This window comes from Balaenoptera physalus, assembly GCF_965194825.1.
Source record: "Balaenoptera physalus genome assembly, chromosome: 2".
Lineage (NCBI taxonomy): Eukaryota > Metazoa > Chordata > Mammalia > Artiodactyla > Balaenopteridae > Balaenoptera > Balaenoptera physalus.
In genome coordinates this window covers 156,394,222-156,412,117 of record NC_138883.1, presented here as the reverse complement: position 1 = coordinate 156,412,117, position 17,896 = coordinate 156,394,222, and the positions used below count along the sequence as shown (strand labels likewise).

At 57.6% G+C, this 17,896-nt stretch overlaps 2 protein-coding genes across 9 annotated transcripts in view; one reads left to right on the top strand and one right to left on the bottom strand.

Moving 5' to 3' along the window:
* The window catches only part of GATA3 (GATA binding protein 3), a 29,526-nt gene that overhangs the window by 10,689 nt on the left and 941 nt on the right, over positions 1–17,896 (bottom strand). Inside the window, exons 1-4 of one of the 5 annotated variants that reach the window (XM_082450577.1) lie at positions 9,289–9,476; positions 8,226–8,859; positions 5,274–5,810; positions 37–182 (exon numbers count right to left, since the gene is read on the bottom strand). In XM_082450577.1, coding sequence (XP_082306703.1) covers positions 37–182; positions 5,274–5,810; positions 8,226–8,466 — 924 coding nt within the window. In that variant the 5' untranslated portion in view covers positions 8,467–8,859; positions 9,289–9,476. Of the gene's footprint in view, positions 1–36; positions 183–5,273; positions 5,811–8,225; positions 8,860–8,980; positions 9,114–9,163; positions 9,187–9,288; positions 9,477–17,896 lie in introns of those variants that run through there. The other 4 variants (XM_082450581.1, XM_082450580.1, XM_082450579.1 and 1 more) reach the window with 4 other exon arrangements.
* Positions 10,509–17,039, top strand: LOC309655441 (uncharacterized protein). 4 transcript variants are annotated; one of them, XM_082450591.1, is made up of 4 exons: positions 10,509–12,736; positions 13,049–13,314; positions 15,155–15,344; positions 15,722–17,039. In XM_082450591.1, exons 1-4 carry the CDS (start codon positions 12,648–12,650, stop codon positions 15,732–15,734), a joined length of 558 nt encoding a protein of 185 aa, XP_082306717.1. In that variant the 5' UTR covers positions 10,509–12,647; the 3' UTR covers positions 15,735–17,039. The 4 variants fall into 4 exon arrangements, with proteins under 4 accessions (XP_082306717.1, XP_082306716.1, XP_082306715.1 ...); XM_082450590.1 differs by having other exon boundaries at positions 15,654–17,039; XM_082450589.1 differs by having other exon boundaries at positions 15,576–17,039.

Sequence of the window (17,896 nt, the reverse complement as noted above, 5' to 3'; positions counted from 1 at the left end):
AGAGTGTTGGGCCAGTGCTTCCCAAGGACAACTCACCAGCCTGCGCTTGGGTTTGATGAGGGGCCGGTTCTGTCCGTTCATCTTGTGGTAGAGCCCACAGGCATTGCACAGGTAATGCCCTGTTCCATCTCGACGCCACAGTGGGGTAGACGTTGCTCCACAGTTCACACACTCCCTGCCTTCTGGAAACAAGATCACACATAAGTCACTTATGGAAGGAAAACACACAGAAAAGCTGCCAGCAGAACTAGGGAATGAAAGTTAAATGGAGAACTTTTTCTCTATCTCTTTTTTCCTCTTTTGGGGAACTTTCCCAGCTCCCTTGAAGGTGGCTCCTGAGTTGAAAAGAGTTACTGTGTGACCCTTTCATGGCCTAACCATTCCCCGTGTACACACACACACACACACACACACACACACACCCCTCCCAGCCCAAGAAACAGCGCAGGAATCAGTAGCAGCAGAACCTCGTCCTGGGCCTGCCTGACTTGATGGGGAAGGTCAGGCAGAGCCAAGGAGGAAGGCGAATTTCAACTTGAAACAGTTCCCTGAGAAAACCCTGAGCCCCAGACGATGGCGAAAGCACAACATTCCATTCGCTTCCCTCAGAGGAAAACCAAGATGACCCATTATCATCACCAGGTCTGTCTATGCGGATTGATTAAATAATGAAGATTAGGATGGGGCCAAAGGAGAGATTCATCGATAGGTAGATAGAGAAACAGATAATCAACAGATGAACAGATGGATCAATCGGCTGATTGATTCTAGCACCGAGGGCCTTAGATTTTACTTCCAATAAAACTGTAAATGTCCCTGGCGGGCAAGGAATAGATGAAGACCCAGCAGGGTCCACTCATTCAGTCCCCCATCATCTTTTTTACTCTCTAGAAAAAACCAAGGTTTTCTGTGGTTTTCCAGCCACTGAGACCCCAGTCTGAAGGTTGGAGGGAAACGCAGAGCAATCCTGAAGGCAAGGAAGCTGGAGATGGGGAGGGAGGGAAACAGAGCGAGGGGGCGTGTTGGGAGGGGCAGAGGGAGGAGAAGATCAGGAGAAGAGGCCGGTTTATGGGGGGAGGGCAGTGGGGAGGCCCTTGGGTTGGCTCATTAACCAAGACTTGCCTGCAGTTGCTCTTTTTCCAAAAAAAACAAACAAACAAAATCAACAAAAAACCGGCCAGGCCGGGTTGAAACAGCACTCACTCCAGGGGCTGGAGAGTGACGGGACCCACCTCCAGAGGGAAAGCCCTGGGAGAGAATCCCTCCAGATACCATTTTAGGAGGAGGGGAGTTCGCTCAGAGAGTTCTCAACTTCCTCGGGAGGAAGAAGAGCAGGACGGTTGCTGGGAGAACTTGCCCCGCTCCTGGGGGGCCTCGTTCTCCTGGCAAGGACGCACCAGCTTCACTGCCAACCGAGAGGGACCCAGGAGGAGCCCCCGACCCTGCAGGGCCAGTGGCTTCACCAGAGCTGGTGCCCCCAAGAAGAGGAGTCAGGAAAGGGTCTTTAGGGTGCAGGGAAGGGCCTTGGGGATGGTAGGAGAGAAAGATGAGCCCCTACCAGTTGTTTTAGGAGGTTAATCAGCTGACCCCAAACTACCAGGAAGAAGGGAGGAAGGGTGGAGGAAGGGAACCCGCAGGCAGGACGCTTGGGAATCTTGACTCCCCACGAGGAGGGCAAGGCCAGCCCAGGGCCCCGGGACCTGCTCAGATTTAGGAAACCCCCAGACCAAGTATGAGGGTGGCAGGGAATTTACACCCCTGAGCCTGGGCTTTTCTCCAGGGACAGGCTGTCAAAAAAAAAAAAAAAAAAATGTTAAGGAGTTGAGAGATTTCAATTTCTTGCTCCAAATTCCAAAAGGTTCTTAACCCGGGGTCTACAGAGAGCCTTCCAAGAACCCCCGAGATTATCCACAGAAACGTGGCCCTCATGGGCCAGGAGCATTTGCTAGGCACCCAGCAGCTCTGAGTAGGCTCTGGGCTGAATCACATCCAGATTCCTCTCCTTTGGGGTCAAAAGCCTGCGGGGTGGGGCTGCTGAAGGTGGGAGAGGCACGGGGAGGAGGAGAGGGCGAGTGGGTGAGGAGGTGTGGCCGCAGGCATAGCCAGGGCCCTGCAGTCCTTGTGCCCCCGGTGGGCGCTACGTCAGCCTCTTCTGGGGACACTGGCCTGGCCTGGCACGCTCCCCATCCTGCGCAGACAGGGGCCTCGGGCTCCCAGCCGTTTTGTCCCAGACCTCTGGGGGGTTTCTCGGGCTCCAAATCCCCTCCATCCCCAGCAGCTCGGGCTGGACTGCCCCGCTCCTGGGCACCTGGGCCGGGGGATCTCCCTGCCTGACACGATTAGTCTGATTTCCTTTCCTTTGTCAGCCAGTGGGGAGGATAACAGCTTCCTTTTCCGAGGGACCTTGAAAGCCAGCAACAGTTGCCTCTCCAGCAATTGCACATTAGAGCAATTTTCTGTCTTGATTCACTCGGCAAGTTTGCGATTGCCTTGCGTGGCTTTTTCTTATTTTATTTTATTTTTTTCCTCTCCTTGTTGCCTCTCATCTGTGACTTCAGCAAACAACCAGTTTTCCTAATGGAGGCCCTGACTGTCTCCTGCTTTCTTTCTCCTCGCTCACCGCCTGCTGTGAGCTGCTCAGACAGACACCTCGCTCTTAGGTGACAACCACAGCGCCGGGAGGCCTCCTAACCCTCAACAGCCATTTTCAAACACCCCTTGGCCTCCGACTGAAATCCTGAAACTGAGGCTGGACTGAAGGAGTAGGGGAGGCTGCAGAGAAAAAGGCGGAGCTGGATGCCCACCGCGGAGGGAGGGGGGAGCTAAGAAATGGTCCCCCCCCACACACACACACACAAAAGGCTTGGTGTCTTGTTTGCAAAGACACATCTCAGCCCGGACAGCCCGGGCGTTAAAAAAGCAATAGGTGCTCTAAACCACAGCTCAACCGTTTCTCCAAAATGCGACAACCCTCCCTTCTCTGGGCTCCTCCTTCAGACGATAGCAAAGAAGAGGTTAAAGAAAAAAAAAAGAAAAGCAACCAGCAACCACTAAAACCAAGAGAATCCCCTTCTCAGGAATTCCCACTCCTTCCACCCTCTTCACGGAGCCTCAACACTTGCCCCGCACGCTCCACGTTCCCGAAAGTCCCAGCTCCCTCGCCGCCCAGGTGTGCTGCTCTGGGTTTTTTTGACTGTGAGAAAGGAATAAGGAGGAGGAAGTCAAGACCCAAATTTAAACTGGCTCCTCTCCTCTCCAAAAAAATAAAAGAAAATAGCTATATAGGTACCCCTGGTTCTGGTTTAGGGAAACCGCAGCCCTCGCCCTCACCCCTCCCCAAATGTCCCAGTCTCCAGGGAAGAGACAGAAAAGCCAGACAAACCCGAAGGCAGAAGGTGTGGACGGAGGGGGAGAGATCAAATGCGGAAATGAGGGCAGAGGACGAGAGGCATTTGGAAAAGTCACTCTGTCCCCTCCCTACACAAACCACCACCCCAGCCTCAGAGACCACAATCTGGCCCCCAACTTTTCAGCCCTACCAGAAAAGAGAACTTCCCCAAAAAAATCCCACCCCGACTTCAAAATGGACAGGTTGTTCTCTTACTGCCATCAGCCTCGGAGCCTGGATCGAGCCCCCTGCACCCCGCCCCCGCTTTTGTGAGCAGATCTGTACCCCGCTTCCCGGGGACCCTCCGCTCGCCGAGGCAGCCAGGCCACTTTCCTGCCCTGTTCTCCCTTCCCCTTGCTTTCTCTTCGGCTCCACCAGCGAGCCTACCTCCCTCTCCATCTGCCGACTTTCATGTAATGAACACGCAGGTCTGAGTTTTCTGTCAGCCTAACCGCATCCGGGCTCTATTAAAGTTCCTGGCTCGGGATAAACAATGCAACTGTCGCGTGCAGCAGTCTGAAAATAATTGGATTAGCTAAAACATATCAACTAAATAGAGACAGTCCTGCCCAGGCAGTCGGAGTGAATGTCACCCTGGAAAAAAACCCTGGAAACTGATCTCATGGTCACTGGGCACCCAGAGCCCTCCCTCGGAAGTTTTCTAAACCCGGGTTTTGCAGGCTCTGTTTCAAGACTGGTTGGTTGTCTCATCCAGCAAAGACAAGTGATTTCCACCACTTCTGTGTATACAGAGTCTCTACAGAGAGAGGGCAGAGGGTAGCCAGTTGGGACAGACCAGGACGGAGACGCCCACCCTGAAATGGACACCCCCAAGGAGACACGACAATCTTCCCCAAAAACCACCTCAAAAAATACAGTGAAATCTCATCTCAGAGACTCCCCGACTCTGATTCAGCTGCTTCGACATTGGTGGTGGTGATTTTATTTTTAAAGCATAAATACTTTGTGTGGGCTTTACTGTTTCTTTTCATGCCAGCCTCTACACCAAGAGAATAAAAATGCTGCTCGCTTTTAGCTGGGGTGTGCTTTTCTGAGAGAGGATGGGCAGAGGAAGCAGAGACACACCTGGGGAATCTTTTTCCATCCTTCCTAACCCCTCTAGCTTCAGATCAGTCGGGAAGTAGGTCGTAAGATGACTTCCTTCCCCTGCCTGAGCTCCCAGCACTAGAAGATACTGCAGGTAACTAGCCCTTCTGACTTCCATTGAACTGCCTCCCCAGGGCAGAGCCCACCTCTCTACCCAGAAGTGAGGATGGGAGACTTCTCTTCCACGCAGAGAATGTGTGTCCTATCTTTGCCACGGTCCCGCCCCCGGCGAAAAATATACACACGCTTTATTTGTACATGTCTGTGTAAAGGGCTGTCCTCTGGTGACTGTATGACCCCCTCTGAGCGGAGCGGAGGGGAACAGTCAGGACATAGAGGCCAGGGGGGTCAGAGGAGGGACCTGTGTTTGTTTGGGTTTCAGGAGGTTTCGTTTTAGCATTAAACACTAAAGATTTATTCCCTCCCCTTCCATTTGCGCTTGGAAACTGACTAAAGGTTACTGCCAGCACCCTAAAGTTCCTTGGCAGGACAGGCAGGAGATGGGGGGTCTGTTTTTGTTTGTCTTTTTCCTTCCCCAGCTCTTGGGGTTGGCTTTTCAATCAGATCTCACTTGCCCTCTGCTCTGAAGACAGGAATGAGATAGGACACACCTCATTCTTTCCCCGCTGGAAGAATGGGAAGATATTAAATCTCGAAGGGTCTGAACGGCCACCCAGCTCCCGGGAGGGGCCGGAGGGCACACTCTAGTCCCTGTCCCGGATTTTGGAGCAGGGAAGGGGACGAGGGGAAAGGTCTCGAGGGGAGAGAAGGTTCCTACCTGTGCTGGATCTGGCCTTGGGCCTCGACTTGCATCCGAAGCCGGTGGGGGAGCCCCCGAGCAGGCTGCTGGGTGGGAAGAGTCCGGAGCTGTACTCGGGAACGTAGGGCGGGTAGGTGGTGATGGGGTGGTGGGCTGAGGCCGCCGCCCCTCCCAGGGTGGTCATGCTGCTGCGGGGATGCGCCGACTCGAGCTTCATGCTGTCGGGCAGAGGCACCTGGTACTTGATGCACTCCTTCTCGTCCTGGCGGCCCGAGCCGGCTGAGCCCGGGGTGGACAGGGACGGGTCCGGGGAGACGTCCTTCGGCGGGGTGGGCGGAAAGGTGAAGAGGTGCGGGCTGGAGTGGCCCGCCGACAGGGACGAGGACGAGGCTGGGGGGTACACCGACAGGGGCCCCGGGGAGCCGTGGTGGATGGACGTCTTGGAGAAGGGGCTGAGGTTCCAGGGCGAAGCGGTGTGGTGGCCGCCCAGCGCCTTGCCGCCGTCCAGCCAGGGCAGGGATCCGTGCAGCAGAGGCGGCCGGCACACCTGGCTCCCTGCGTGGGTAAAGGGGAAGGCCCGGGAGAGAGACAGGCGAGTGAGAGTAGCCCCCAGAGGCCTTCAGGCACCTGGGCATCCTCGCCCTCCACCCCCGCCTCCCTGGCAAGACAATCCCCACACAGACCGGACCTCACACTCCCTGATCCTGGGGGCCCCGGCAGTACCTGGGCCAGCACACCCCCTTCACCCCTATCTCCCCACCAATGTCCCATCAAATCCAGGGAATTAAGGGCCTGTGTCTGACACCCAAGAGGTGCTGTCATGGAGCGAGAAGGGCCCTGGCTTCCTTGGCCTCTCCAGATACACTTTCTGAATCACAGCCCTGAGGTCCCTCTCTGGAACCTGACTTGATTTATTGGTTTCCTTCAATGGCCCAGCGGCCCCCAGCCCAGACCTAATCCCAGGCAGCCTGATAAGAGGGTGGGCTGGGAAGGATGAGGCCTGAAGGGGTGAGCCCAGCCATACAACCGCTCAAAACCAGGAGAACACACGGACCCTAAGAGAGGCCCAGCTGCAGAGCCAGCTCCCCACGCCCAGAGCAGGGAGAGGGCTTGGAAGAGAGGAGAGGGAGCATTTTAGGGTTACTTGCACGTAACCCCACTTCACTGCTTGCTCGTATTTGGCCAGGCCTGGAATGGGATTTGCAGGGAAGTGAACTGCTCAGGCTGTCGGAGAAAGTTTCCAAGGCTGGACTCTAGGATGGCACTTTTATCTGCCGTTCTCACCCTCCCAAATCCTACTGGAAAAAAATAAAACAGGCCCATATGCCCCCAGAGTTATGATTCCACCAGTGCAATATGTGAATTTTCACCTGAGCCCCTGAGACACAAAATTCCAGTTTCTGTGTCTATTTCACTCACACACAGAGTAAATAGAGCTGTCGTTTGAAATGCAGAGTTTTAAGGCAGCTGTAACTCAGACCAGAAGAGGCTCTGAGAGGGGTAAGTTTAAACGGCAAGTACAAATCCACATACTTATTGATCTTTTAATCCAGTACCTGTCTCAGCATTTGACATTCTATTTAACCATTAAGAACAATACCGAAACTAAAATCTTAAGAGAAAGGAAGGGGAGGGGAGTCGAGGGGGAAGGAGAGCTCTCCGAACACCAAGGGTCAAGCTTCACATTATGCAGGAAGTAGTATAGTAAATAATATTAAGGCTGCATCTACCGCATTTCCACTTAACTGCTGATCTGCACAGAACAAGGGCAAAGAGCGCCCCATCCGCAGAAACAATTGTTTGAAACCTGGTGACAGCAGGGAGGAGAACGCCTGCTGCCCTAGGGGCTCTGTCATCGGCCCCAAACCCGGGATCTAAGTCGGGGAACCAGGGCAGACCTCAACTGAGATCGCCTCACAGTTCCTCCGCCTGAAATGTTGCAATTTCTTCTTTGGGAACACGCTTACAGATGGAAAGCCTTAAGAGCTTTTTCCCCCCAACTACATAGAGCTGGGTTTCTCTCTACCATTTCAGAACTCTCCTGAACTCCTCAAGGTGAAAGAGAAAGAAAAAAAAAAAAGAAAGAAAGAAAGAAAAGAAAAAGCAACTGGAATCGCTCCTCCATAAAAGGAAACCCTGATGGATCCCAGATCTTCTTTGGGAGCCTAATGGGTCTGTTGTAGGGCCGAAGGAGAGAGCAAGGCAAGAGTTGCAGGGAGCAGGCAATGAGACAACCAAAAAGTGTAGACGGAGGAAAATTCCGTGCAGCCGGGAATCTAGGAAACCCCAAATGTCTCAAACTTAAGACGGGAGTCTTTCCACCAAAACCCGGTCAAGCACCAGACTTCCCTTCCTCAGAGCCTAGAGGTAGGAGATGTGCCTAAAAACCAAATGCACTAACTTTGGGGAAAGGCCGAAACACAGCGGTGGGAATAAATACGTTTCTCGGGCCTTTCTGGAAATGTGCCGGAGAAACATACCGAGGCACGCCGGCAGAAGCCCCAGAGAGAGAACCACGGGATAACCGGGGGAGCGAAGCCCCTAGAAAGAACCCAGCCCCAGCCAGGTTTGGCCGGCACCGGATGCCCGGTCGGGGGAGCGGTGGCCGGTGGAGGCAGAGGCTCGGCTCCCGGCGCCCGGGATCTCCGAGGCCCCCGAACCAGCGGCCGCGCGGGGAGAGAGGGCTGCAGCGCGGCGCCCGCCAGGTGAGCGCCAGGCCCCGGGGACCGCAGTGGCGCAGAGGCGCCTGCTGCGACTGTTTTGAAAAACAGACTCTCGCGACGATCGAGACGCCTTCCTCGCCCATTTCCGGGCCCCAGTTTTTTTGTTGTTGTTGTTTCTTTTAATGAAGCAGCAACGGCACTTGGGGGCTTTGGCCGGGTATCCCCACCCCCTGGTCCCTCCCTGCCTCTCCGACCCGAGAGAGCCGGGACAGTTGGACGGAGGTCCCCGCACCCGGGGCGGACTCACCGTGGTGGGTCGGAGGGTACCTCTGCACGGTGGCCCTCACCGAGTTTCCATAGTAGGACGGGACGTGGTTGCCTTGACCGTCAATGTTAAAAAGTACATCCACCTCCTCCGGCAGGGGGTACTGCGCCGGGTCCATGTAGGAGTGGCCGAGGCCCGGGTGGTGCGTGTCCGGATGCTGCCCGTTGAGGACCGCGGGGTGGTGGTGGCTCACCCAGCGCGGCTGGTCCGCCGTCACCTCCATGGCCCCGGCTGCGCTCTCGCCCTCTCGCCGGGCCCGGAACCCGCGCGCTGAGAGGGAGGGCGGTCGGGCTGGGAGGTCGGGGGCTACGAGGCTCTGCAGGTGCTCCTGCCGTCGGAGGGGTGGGGGTCGTTTAAAGATTTGTTTTCAGTTGGGAAATGGGAAAGCTAGGAAGGAAAGGTGAGCAAATGAGATTTTTTTTTTTTTTTTAATCTTTGCGGGGTAGTTTAGCGAAAAGAAGAGAAAGAAAAAAGAAATTCCAAAAATTACGTATGGGAGTATAAAGGGGGACCAAATTGTAAAAGGGGGGCGAAGACTGGCTGGAATTCTGCAAGTGAGGCTCCTCTGCACCGGGGGCTACTCGACGGCTCCAAGACTGAGTCTCTCCCGGGTCACCTGCAAAGGAGAGAAGGGGAGACCTGGATGAGGTCCTAAGTACTTAGCACCTAAGTTTATGAAGTGGCACCACCTCCCCCCGAGCCGCCCGGCCCCGCGCCCGCGCCCCCGGGACACGCACACACGACGCACACACACGCGCACGCCCCCTCCGGAGGTCGGAAAACCGGGAGGCAGCGGGGGACTGAATGACTCCCAAATACATCCCCAGCAGCCCGGCTCTCCCGGGAACCCGGGACTGACTGAGCGGTTCCAACTTGGACGACAACTCCCTCCCTCCAGGGACCCAGGTCCCAGGACCTACTTTCCAGCCTCCAGAAACTCTCCAAAAGAGGAGGGTTGAGTTTTCAATGTTTTAAAGTCCTCCCAAATGGAGAGAGAAAACAAATCAAACTTAAAAAAAAAAAAAAAAAAGTCGCCAGTACCAACCTGGGTAGCGAGGAGCAGAGAGGAGGAGGAGGAGGCGTGTGACCTGGGAGAGCAGAAACTGCCCGGTCAGATTGCGTGGCTCGCTCTGTCTCGCGCTCTCTCCGTCTCTCTCTTTTTTCCTCTCTCTCTCTCTCTCTCTCTCTCCCTCTCTCAGTTTTTTTTTTTTTTTTTTTTTTTTTTTTACAGGGAATGCATTCTTTCTGAAAGTATCAAGACGGCGCCAGGCAGCTCAGTGTTCGCAGACAGCTGTGGCGCGACGGAACTTAAGGAGGTTCTAGTGTCATCCGCGCCGACGGGGGAGGAGCCTGGCTCTGGCGAGGAGGGGACAGGATCACCAGCACAAGGAAACTGCAACCCAAACCCGCTCAGGACTTCACCGCCCCCCCCACCCCCGCCTCTCCTCCCGCCCCTCCACTGACCGGAAAGGGGCGCCGCGGAGGGCGGCCAGGGCGGAGGGGCAGCGGGGCGGGTGGGCGAGGCGCACCCGGGTTCGGGGCGGAGGGGGCGGGCCGGAGGGAATTCGCGCTCTGGCCCTTTAAATGTGGCTCCAGCTCCTGCCAATTCATTCCGGCTCGGTAGGTTATTCCGTGCCGAGGAAACCGGCCTGCCCCATTCATAAAGTTTATTTCTACAGGCGGCCTTTCTTTTTCAGACTTTTAAAATGAGCAAACATTTTTTGCATTCAATCCAGGGTATGGGGTAGTTTATTGATGTGGGGTCTCTGTGCAAGTAAAAGTGATCAGGAAAAAAAAATGTAATGTCATAGTACTTGGAGATGTGCCTCTCTCACCTAGGGATTGAGAAATTGGGCAAAAAAAAAAATCTGTCTTTGATTGAAATGTCGGTGATACTTTGGTGGTCGTGGTCAACATTCTCCCAGCCTCTTGCGTTAATAAGCCTCTCGAATGTTTCAGCTGTTGCAGCTGTCCTTTCCAGACCTAATATTTGTAATCAATGTGTGCTTTTTGACTTGAGTGACAATAGTGATGGATGAAAAGGAGAGGGGGCGAGAGGCTCTGTCTCCCCCAGCACAGAGAGAGCGGGTGGGGAGAAAAGCGCTCGGGTCTTCACTCCGGTTACCCAACTTTTTCCCTTCTCCCCGCCCAGGGCCCTACTTAACTCCCGCTCCCGGCGTTTTTCCCCAGCCCCCTCCTCCGACCCCCACCCCGGCCGCCGGGCAGGGCAGCGGCGGCCTCCCCCGGGTCCCGCAGAACGCGGGACTCGCCGGATCAGACCCCGCAGCCCTGAGCGGAGGGAGCGGGTCTCAGACACGGCCCCGCGAGGGGGGGGGGGGGGGCGGGGCGCACGGGGCGTGGCCTGGAAGGGGCCAATCAGCGCGAGAGGCTGCGGCCGGGCCGCGATTGGTCGGCCCCGCGGGCTCCAACCTCCCCGGCCTCTCTCGGTGCTTTGAGCCACTGCATCCCCTAGCGGCGCTCAGGCTCCTGCAGCCGGCTGGCCCCAGAACGCGGCCCGGGTGTGCAAGAGACAGGCGGGAAGCGAAGACTCAGCTTCCACCCGTGGCTCACCCCAGGGCAATGTGTGCGAGGACAGAGTGTGGGTTCTCCCGCAGGCTTTCCCACGGACGGTACTAAGAGCTTGATTTGGGGTTTTATTTGAAGGCATTATTCCCTCTTCGCTTCTCTGCCCCATAAAAATTCCCTACAAATACACACACAAAAAAGTCGACATAGAAGAGACCGTTCCTAAAAGTAAGTTCTAGAGGATTCTTTTCGTGCGGTGAAGGAAAAACATCAACACTCAGCCTTACTTGGTGTGGGGTGTGTGTCCTGCTTTAATATACAATTCTCGTAGAAAGACTAGTAAATTTTATTTGGAAGAAATGGTGGAAACGTGGGTTTTCCCAACTTGGAATTGGAGCTTCTCTTGAGTCTCCGTCTTCTTAAATCTTATGTTCGTTAGAAACCAGGGTTGAATTTCTAGATACGGTACAGGAAGAAAATCCCTAAATTAACCCCCCTCCCCCATGTTTCTCCTGAGCCCATTTAGTCCTTGTTTATTAGGGCGGCCCAGTAAAAGAGCATCGATTTTCCTTCATTCCGACCACGTCTCTCTAGGGCGAGTCAAGCTGCCAGCCTCTCCTCCTGCTCACGGCGCTCTGCAAACCTTTTAATTATTTAGTTTCTAACATTCACCGGAAACCGCTCCATAAACAAGGACAGACGAACGCGTACACATTTTTGCTAAAATCCCCGAGATTAAGATTAAGGATGGCAGCAGAGGCGAAAAAAATGAAAAGAGCATCTTTGCGCGTCGGTCTAAGACCAGGCAACACTAGCCGGACCCCAGTTCAAAGCCACGCGGAAAATCCCAAACGTAGCTCTTTGGTCCTCTACGCCGAGAACTGAAAGCCCGGGAAGTAAAAGGGACCCATCCTCCGAGAGAGAAACTGCTGACGCCAGGACTTGAAAATGTTAACTCCCGAGGCTAAGACCGATTTTAAAAGACAAAGAGAAAAATATCTATGAGAAGGAGGCCTTCCGGTGTAGCGGCGCCTCTCTGATAACAGACAAAACTTTTTGGGGGGGGCATTATTCATTTTAATTAAATCGCAAGCGCCGAGTCAGGCTGCAGTAAGCTCAAGATTCACCCCCAACCCTTGGAAAAATAAAAGATCTTGAAGCCCCTCTTGGTCTGGGTGGTTTGGAAGTGGCAGGGAAGCGTGGGGGGCTGTGGCTGGATGCCCCGTGTAATAGAGCCAGCCTGTAGGGGGTATTTAACATTTAATTCCCAGCCGGTCCGCCCCTGTTCCCGGACTGACAGTGGGTAATTGGGAAAGAGGACGTTGCTCTTTTGATGGCCCGCGCCGGCCAGTCTCGCCGACGCCACACTGGGTTTGACGTCACGGGCCCAGCCCCAGAGCCAGGAGCACAGAGCAGGGGGGGAGGGAAAAGGAGAGGAGGGGGATACTGGGGAGGGAGGGCCGAGGTCGGCCCCGGGACCCAGGGGGAAGGAAGGGGGAAGGGAGCCAGGCCGGAGAGAGGCTGCGGCGCGTGGCCTGAGGCGGAGAGCCTGGCTGCGGGGGTCTGGACCAGGCCAGGCGCCGGCCTGACCCGCCTTGCCGGCGAATGCAGGCCGGGCTTCCTCCTCCGAAGGAGGGCGGGGGAGGGGAGGGGGCTCGAGGCCCGGCGAAAGGGGGGAAAGGTGGTCCTGAGCCCCCCTCAGCCTTAGCTCGCAAAGCTAATCCTGGCCTCCTGTGGAGATGCCTCAGCGCCCTCCTACAGACCTGAAGGCACCCCTAGCCAGGACCCCGGGCTGGGCCTGGTCTAGCGAGTCCCCTCTTCTCCCCGGGAGCGGCCGGCGGAGCTCCGGTGGAGGAAGAGAGGTGGAGACCTGGGAGGATGCTGCCGCCGCCGCCGCCGCCGCCGCCGCCGCCACCACCGCTGCAGGGCCCCGGGCTCCTGCAGAGCGCGAGGCCTCCCTCACCAGGGTAAGGGGCTGGCCGAGGTCTGGATGCCTGGGACCCTGGGGGCAAGCATCCCGGAGCCGAGCAGGCGACAGCGCAGCCACCGCCCATCCCCCGCCGCCCGGAGCTGGTACCTGGGCTGTGCGTGGGGCGGCGGGAGCGGGTTGGCCTATCTGAAACGCCAGGCCTCGAGGTGGCTGCTTCAGGCGTCACGTTGAGCGGGGTGTGTGTGCCCTCTTGGGGAAAGGGTAAGAAATGGAGCCTTACTTTCTCTCCTGGGTTGGGGTAAGCTGGGACCCACACACACACACCCCAAACACATGCCCCCCTGTTCAGGTCCCTCCCACCCGCCCTCCCCGGAGCTCAGAAGCTCTCTTCGGATGCAAGTGGGGAACCCAGTCCCGCAAAGGAACCGGAGCCCGCGGTGCAGAGGGGAGGAGCGTACCCCCAGGCTCACCCCTGGGGTCTCAGGACCCAGAGAGCGGAGATCCACGCGGCCAGCGTCACCCACCCGAGCCTGGCGACAGGCGCGTCGAGGCGAGCTCCGCGGGGCCGAGGTGCCGGGAGAGCGGCCCCGGGCGCCCGCGCGCTGCCCGCCGAGGGTAACCAGAAAAGCCGAGCCTCGGGGTCGAAGTCATAAAGTTACTAATCCCGCGCAGGGGGGAGAGAGCGTGCCTCGGCCGCCTGGGGCGGTCATTTGAGCGTGTTTACTTAAGGACTTTGCAAGCGGAGCGCGCGCGAAATAGTCGGATTTCCAGAGAGGCAGCAAATATTTGCAGGCGGGAGAAAGAAGCGGAGCCGGGCCGCGCCGCCGCGTCCCTCCCACCGGAGCCGCGGCGCCGGCCTGGGCGGACCCGGCCGCGCAGTTAAAGACAGAAGTGAAGCCAGGGACCTGCGGGGCTGGGGGCGGGGAGGGCGCAGAGCCACAGCAAAGGCCAGAAATTGGAGCGCGGCCCCGAGGCTCTGGCGAGCTGGGGCTGGAGGAGGAGAAGTCCCTTCCCATTCCAGCCCGATCAATCTTCCTTGGCTGCGATCGGTCATTAAAAATGGTGTGAACCGGTCGCGGTCGCTGTGCGTCTGGGGAGGAAGTGGAGGCCAGAGGTGCCGAGGCCTGCGCCGGCGCCCCGCACCAGCCCGGTTCGCGCGCGGGCGGTCTGCAAGCCTCAGGCCGGCAGCCAGTTCGTCGCCGGGAGCCGAGCGCGGCCCGGCGGGGCCTTTAATTGGATGTCTCCATTTTTATAGTGGCCATTGTTGGAGCAATTAGCGAGAGACAATAAGCGCCAAGAGGCGTTTAATTCGATTCCATGCGCCGGCTGCGGCCGGGACTAGGGCGCTCTGGAAGAAGTGGCTGGCCCGGAAGGGAAGACCTGGTTAAGTGTCGGATCCCTGCCTTGCCGGTTTTGTCTTAGGTGTGGGAGGTCTCAAGAGGCAAGCTGAAAGCGGGGTGAGGGCAACTAGGTCCTGGTCCTGGTCCTGGTCCTGGACGGGGGGAAACCCGTCCTGGGCCTCGCTAGCCCTGAGGGGCGCCCCCGGAACCGCCGCGCCTGCAGGCAGCACGCGTCCGAGCTGCGGCCACCGCGCGGGTCCCCAGTGCCTGTTAGAGGAAGAAAAGCAGAGAGAACAGGGACGTGGAAACCGGCCTCCTTCCTCCTTAGCCCTGGGTCCCCCACCTCGATCACCCGAACTGTCCCAATTTCCTTTCCCATTGGGGGAGGAGGGGCAAAGGAGAGAACCCCCTTCTGGCGCGTACACACCTCCCTCTCCACCGAGCCAGCCTCGCTACCCCCTCCTCTGCCTCGGCCCTCGGATTATGTTACCGTGGCCGGGCGAGGATTTTTACTGGATACGAGAATAGCACAGGTAAAGCTGTATAAACAGCTCGCCGGCAGCCGGGCGAGAGGGTTACGCCGGGGACACGGCCGGAGGCGCCACCGCCAGGCCCCGGCTGCGCGAGCGAAACGGCGGGGGAGCCCGCTCGGGCGCGGCGTCCCGGGACAGCGCAGGCTACACACATATTCTACGATATCTCTGCAGTTCCCACCCAAGCCCCCTTTCTCTTTCCCGCATGAGCTGAAATGCAGAAAGTGGAGAGCGGAATCACAAGCTGAGAGAGAAGTGGGCAGTGCTGACTGTTCTGTTCAAAGGAAATACAGCGAGCAGGGAACTTGGTGGGGGGGACGCAGAATAAAGGGGACCCCAAAATTCACAGGCAAAGGGAAGATGCTATCGGTGGAAACGACAAGGGGGAAACCCGCGGGAACTCGGGCGAAGAGCGCTCTCGGCACGCGCCCAGACCCTCCCGGCTCCCACGCCCACCCGCCCAGGCCCAGGGTCTACCTGCCCTGGAAAATGAGCCAGCACTTTGGGGGTGGTATGTGGTTTGATTTACTTTTTTTTTTTTTTTTTCCGCTTATTCATCTATCACCGGTTAAAACTCGGAAGGAAACCCGCTCGGGCCAGGAGGAGCGGCGAGAGACGTCGGAGAGGAGATGCCCTCGGAGATTACCCCCTCCCAATCTGCCCCTACCGCTTGGCCGGGCCCTCCAGCTTCAAGGGATCCTGGCCCTCCCTCTGCCGATACCCTTTTCTCCCCCGTAGAGAAAAACCCTGATGGTAGCGAGATAAAAATTGGGTAGGTAAGGGTGTAGCGGAAAGGGGGAGGGGGAGGGAGACGACAGGGGATTTCTGTTTTCGAGTTTAACAATGCACATGTCAGAGGGTTGGCCATGGGGGGAGCCCCGGGGTTGGATAGGGGAGAAAGATTTCCCCTTGAGGGCCAGTTGAAAGGAATGCGAGTCACCCTGGAGGAAGGGGGCCCCTCCGAGCTCTCCCTCCTTCCTGGTTTTGGGGGCCTGGGGGACAGGTGGAGCCGCGAGAGAAGGGAAGGGATGGAGGTGCTCCAGCGGGTCTCCGCGGCCACAGGCCGTCTGTCCCGCCCCAGCAGCACCACTGTCGTAGGAAGCGGCTAGCGGCGCCTCACCCCAGGCTCTCGTCCTGGGGGTGCCTCAGGCCGCACCGCTGAAGCCTCCGGGACGCCCAGGGAAGGGAGCGGCCACCGCAGCCAGGAAAAGAGTCAGCAGTGCGGGATTCACCCACGTGAACAACAGGCCCTCGCGTTTTGGGGGCAGAAGGGGTGCACGTGGGGCACCGGTTCCACTCTCCCCTAGCCTCCCAGCGCCCCCGGTTTGTCGCCCGCCGCCTCACCGCCGCGCATCTCTAGAGGCCCCTGGCCAGCCCCGAGCCCCAGCGCTCGCCGCGGCCGACTCTCCGCCGGCCACTTCATTTTGGCATTTCAGGAGAAGGAGGGCTTTCTCTTGGGGCTACTGTGTTTTTACTTCTCTAGCCTGAAAAATTGGGGTGTCGATTGCTGGACAATGACAGCTTCGAGGGCAGGGGACTTCACGACCGGGAGAGGGAAATGGGGGGAGGTAATTCCGTTCCGACCAGCAGACAGCAGAGGCGCGAAGTGTTCGTGTCTTCCTCTGGACACGCCGGAGAGCGCGGTAAAATCTGTAGATCTGCCCGGCTCCGAGGCGCCCACCCTCCGCCCTTCCCTCTCGCCAGGACTGCGCCCGGCCGCCGCCTCTCCCCGGCGGCCCCGGCTCGCGCTCGGCTCTCCGCCGCCTGCCACCTCGCGGACCCCGAGCAATTTGTTATATAAAACCAAACAACAACCACACACGTGTGTCTGCACACCCGCAGCGACGGACACCCAGGGAGTGCTCCGCTCGAGCGCCCTGGGCCACGTTTCTTTCTCCTCCTTCCAACCGCCGCACCCCCTCACCACCTCTAGTCCCGGCTGCCCAGCGGCCAGGAACAAAAAGTGGGGTTCGTACTCCAGATCCGGGGCTTCCTTGGCCCGCTCGCTCGGTTACTCCCACCATTAAGAAAAAGAGGTGATCGGAAATATTTGGTCCGCACACAAAGACACACCACAAAAGGAATGCACTTTTCTGTGCGAAAGGTCTGGAACACCGAGAAGGAGACCACACCTGAGCGCAGCCGAAATGGTTAGAATAACCGGCTGCCGGAGAGCACGGGGCCTTCGGACTCTGCCCCCACTACCTCATCTGCATCTCTAATTCCCTGCTACCTCCCGCGGTTCCTGGCGCAAACTGCCTTAACCTCCAGAAGAGGGGTCCTCAGCCACCCGGCTCCCGCGTACCCGCTCTTTTCCCAGGCCTCTCAGGGTGGCCCTGCGCTGCTGGGCGTCCACCCAGGGGTGCCCACTCCCACCCCTTCACTGCATCCCCCGACTCACCCCCACCTCCTGTATCCTTGGCAAAAAGGCAGGATGAACATAACAAATAAAGCAAAATGCAGCTTCCTCTGTCTCCGGGCTTTTGGCAGGGAAGACCAACCCTGATTCTGATTCGTGGGGGTGGGGGGGAGGGCAGGGTGGGTGGAGATTCTGTGTAGAAGGGAGGGGGGCCCGTGGGGTGCGGGGCTTGTGTAGGGTGCACCACTCACCCGGTTCCTCAGACCCCAGCTGCCTTCTCCAGCCAGGAACTTGAGGCCTGGCAGGGCTACTGCTGGGAGCTGGGCCTCCTGCCCAGTCCCAGGCAAAGTCGATATGGGAGCCCCTAAGACCCTGGGTCTACACCCACCTGGGTCTTGGTTTGTCTGACCTGGATGCCGTATCCCACCCCAGATTCAAATGGGCAGCAAGTCCTTCCCTCAGAATCACACATTTTAAAGGTTTAATGGTAAGCCCCCTCCTCACAGCCAGCCACTGGGGCCCTGCAAGCATCTCCTATCCAGGACTCCATCTCGATTGACTCTACCAGCCTGACTGGGACCCCCTGCCCCAAGCCTGTCACACAACCAACAGCCCCCCTCCACACACACACCCCTTTTCTACCACAGCCGCTAAGGGATGGGAGGGCTGCAAATGTTACTTTATTATTATCTGTCCCTTTAAACTTCATTCTCCCCCCACAACCCCAGTGCCCTGGTGAATGTGGGTGACAGAGGAAGAGAAAAGCACAGGTGAACTGGGAACCAAGCAGAGGAGAGATCCTCCGGGTTAGACTCCTTTGCATCCCCTGCCCTGGACAGACTCACCCGTGTCCACTTCCTCAAAGCACCCTCCGGTGTCTGAGAGGAAGGAAAGGTGAATAAAAACAACTCTCCTACTCAGAGTCACTCAACTTCCCTTGCATTTTAACGTTATCTGTCTTTGTT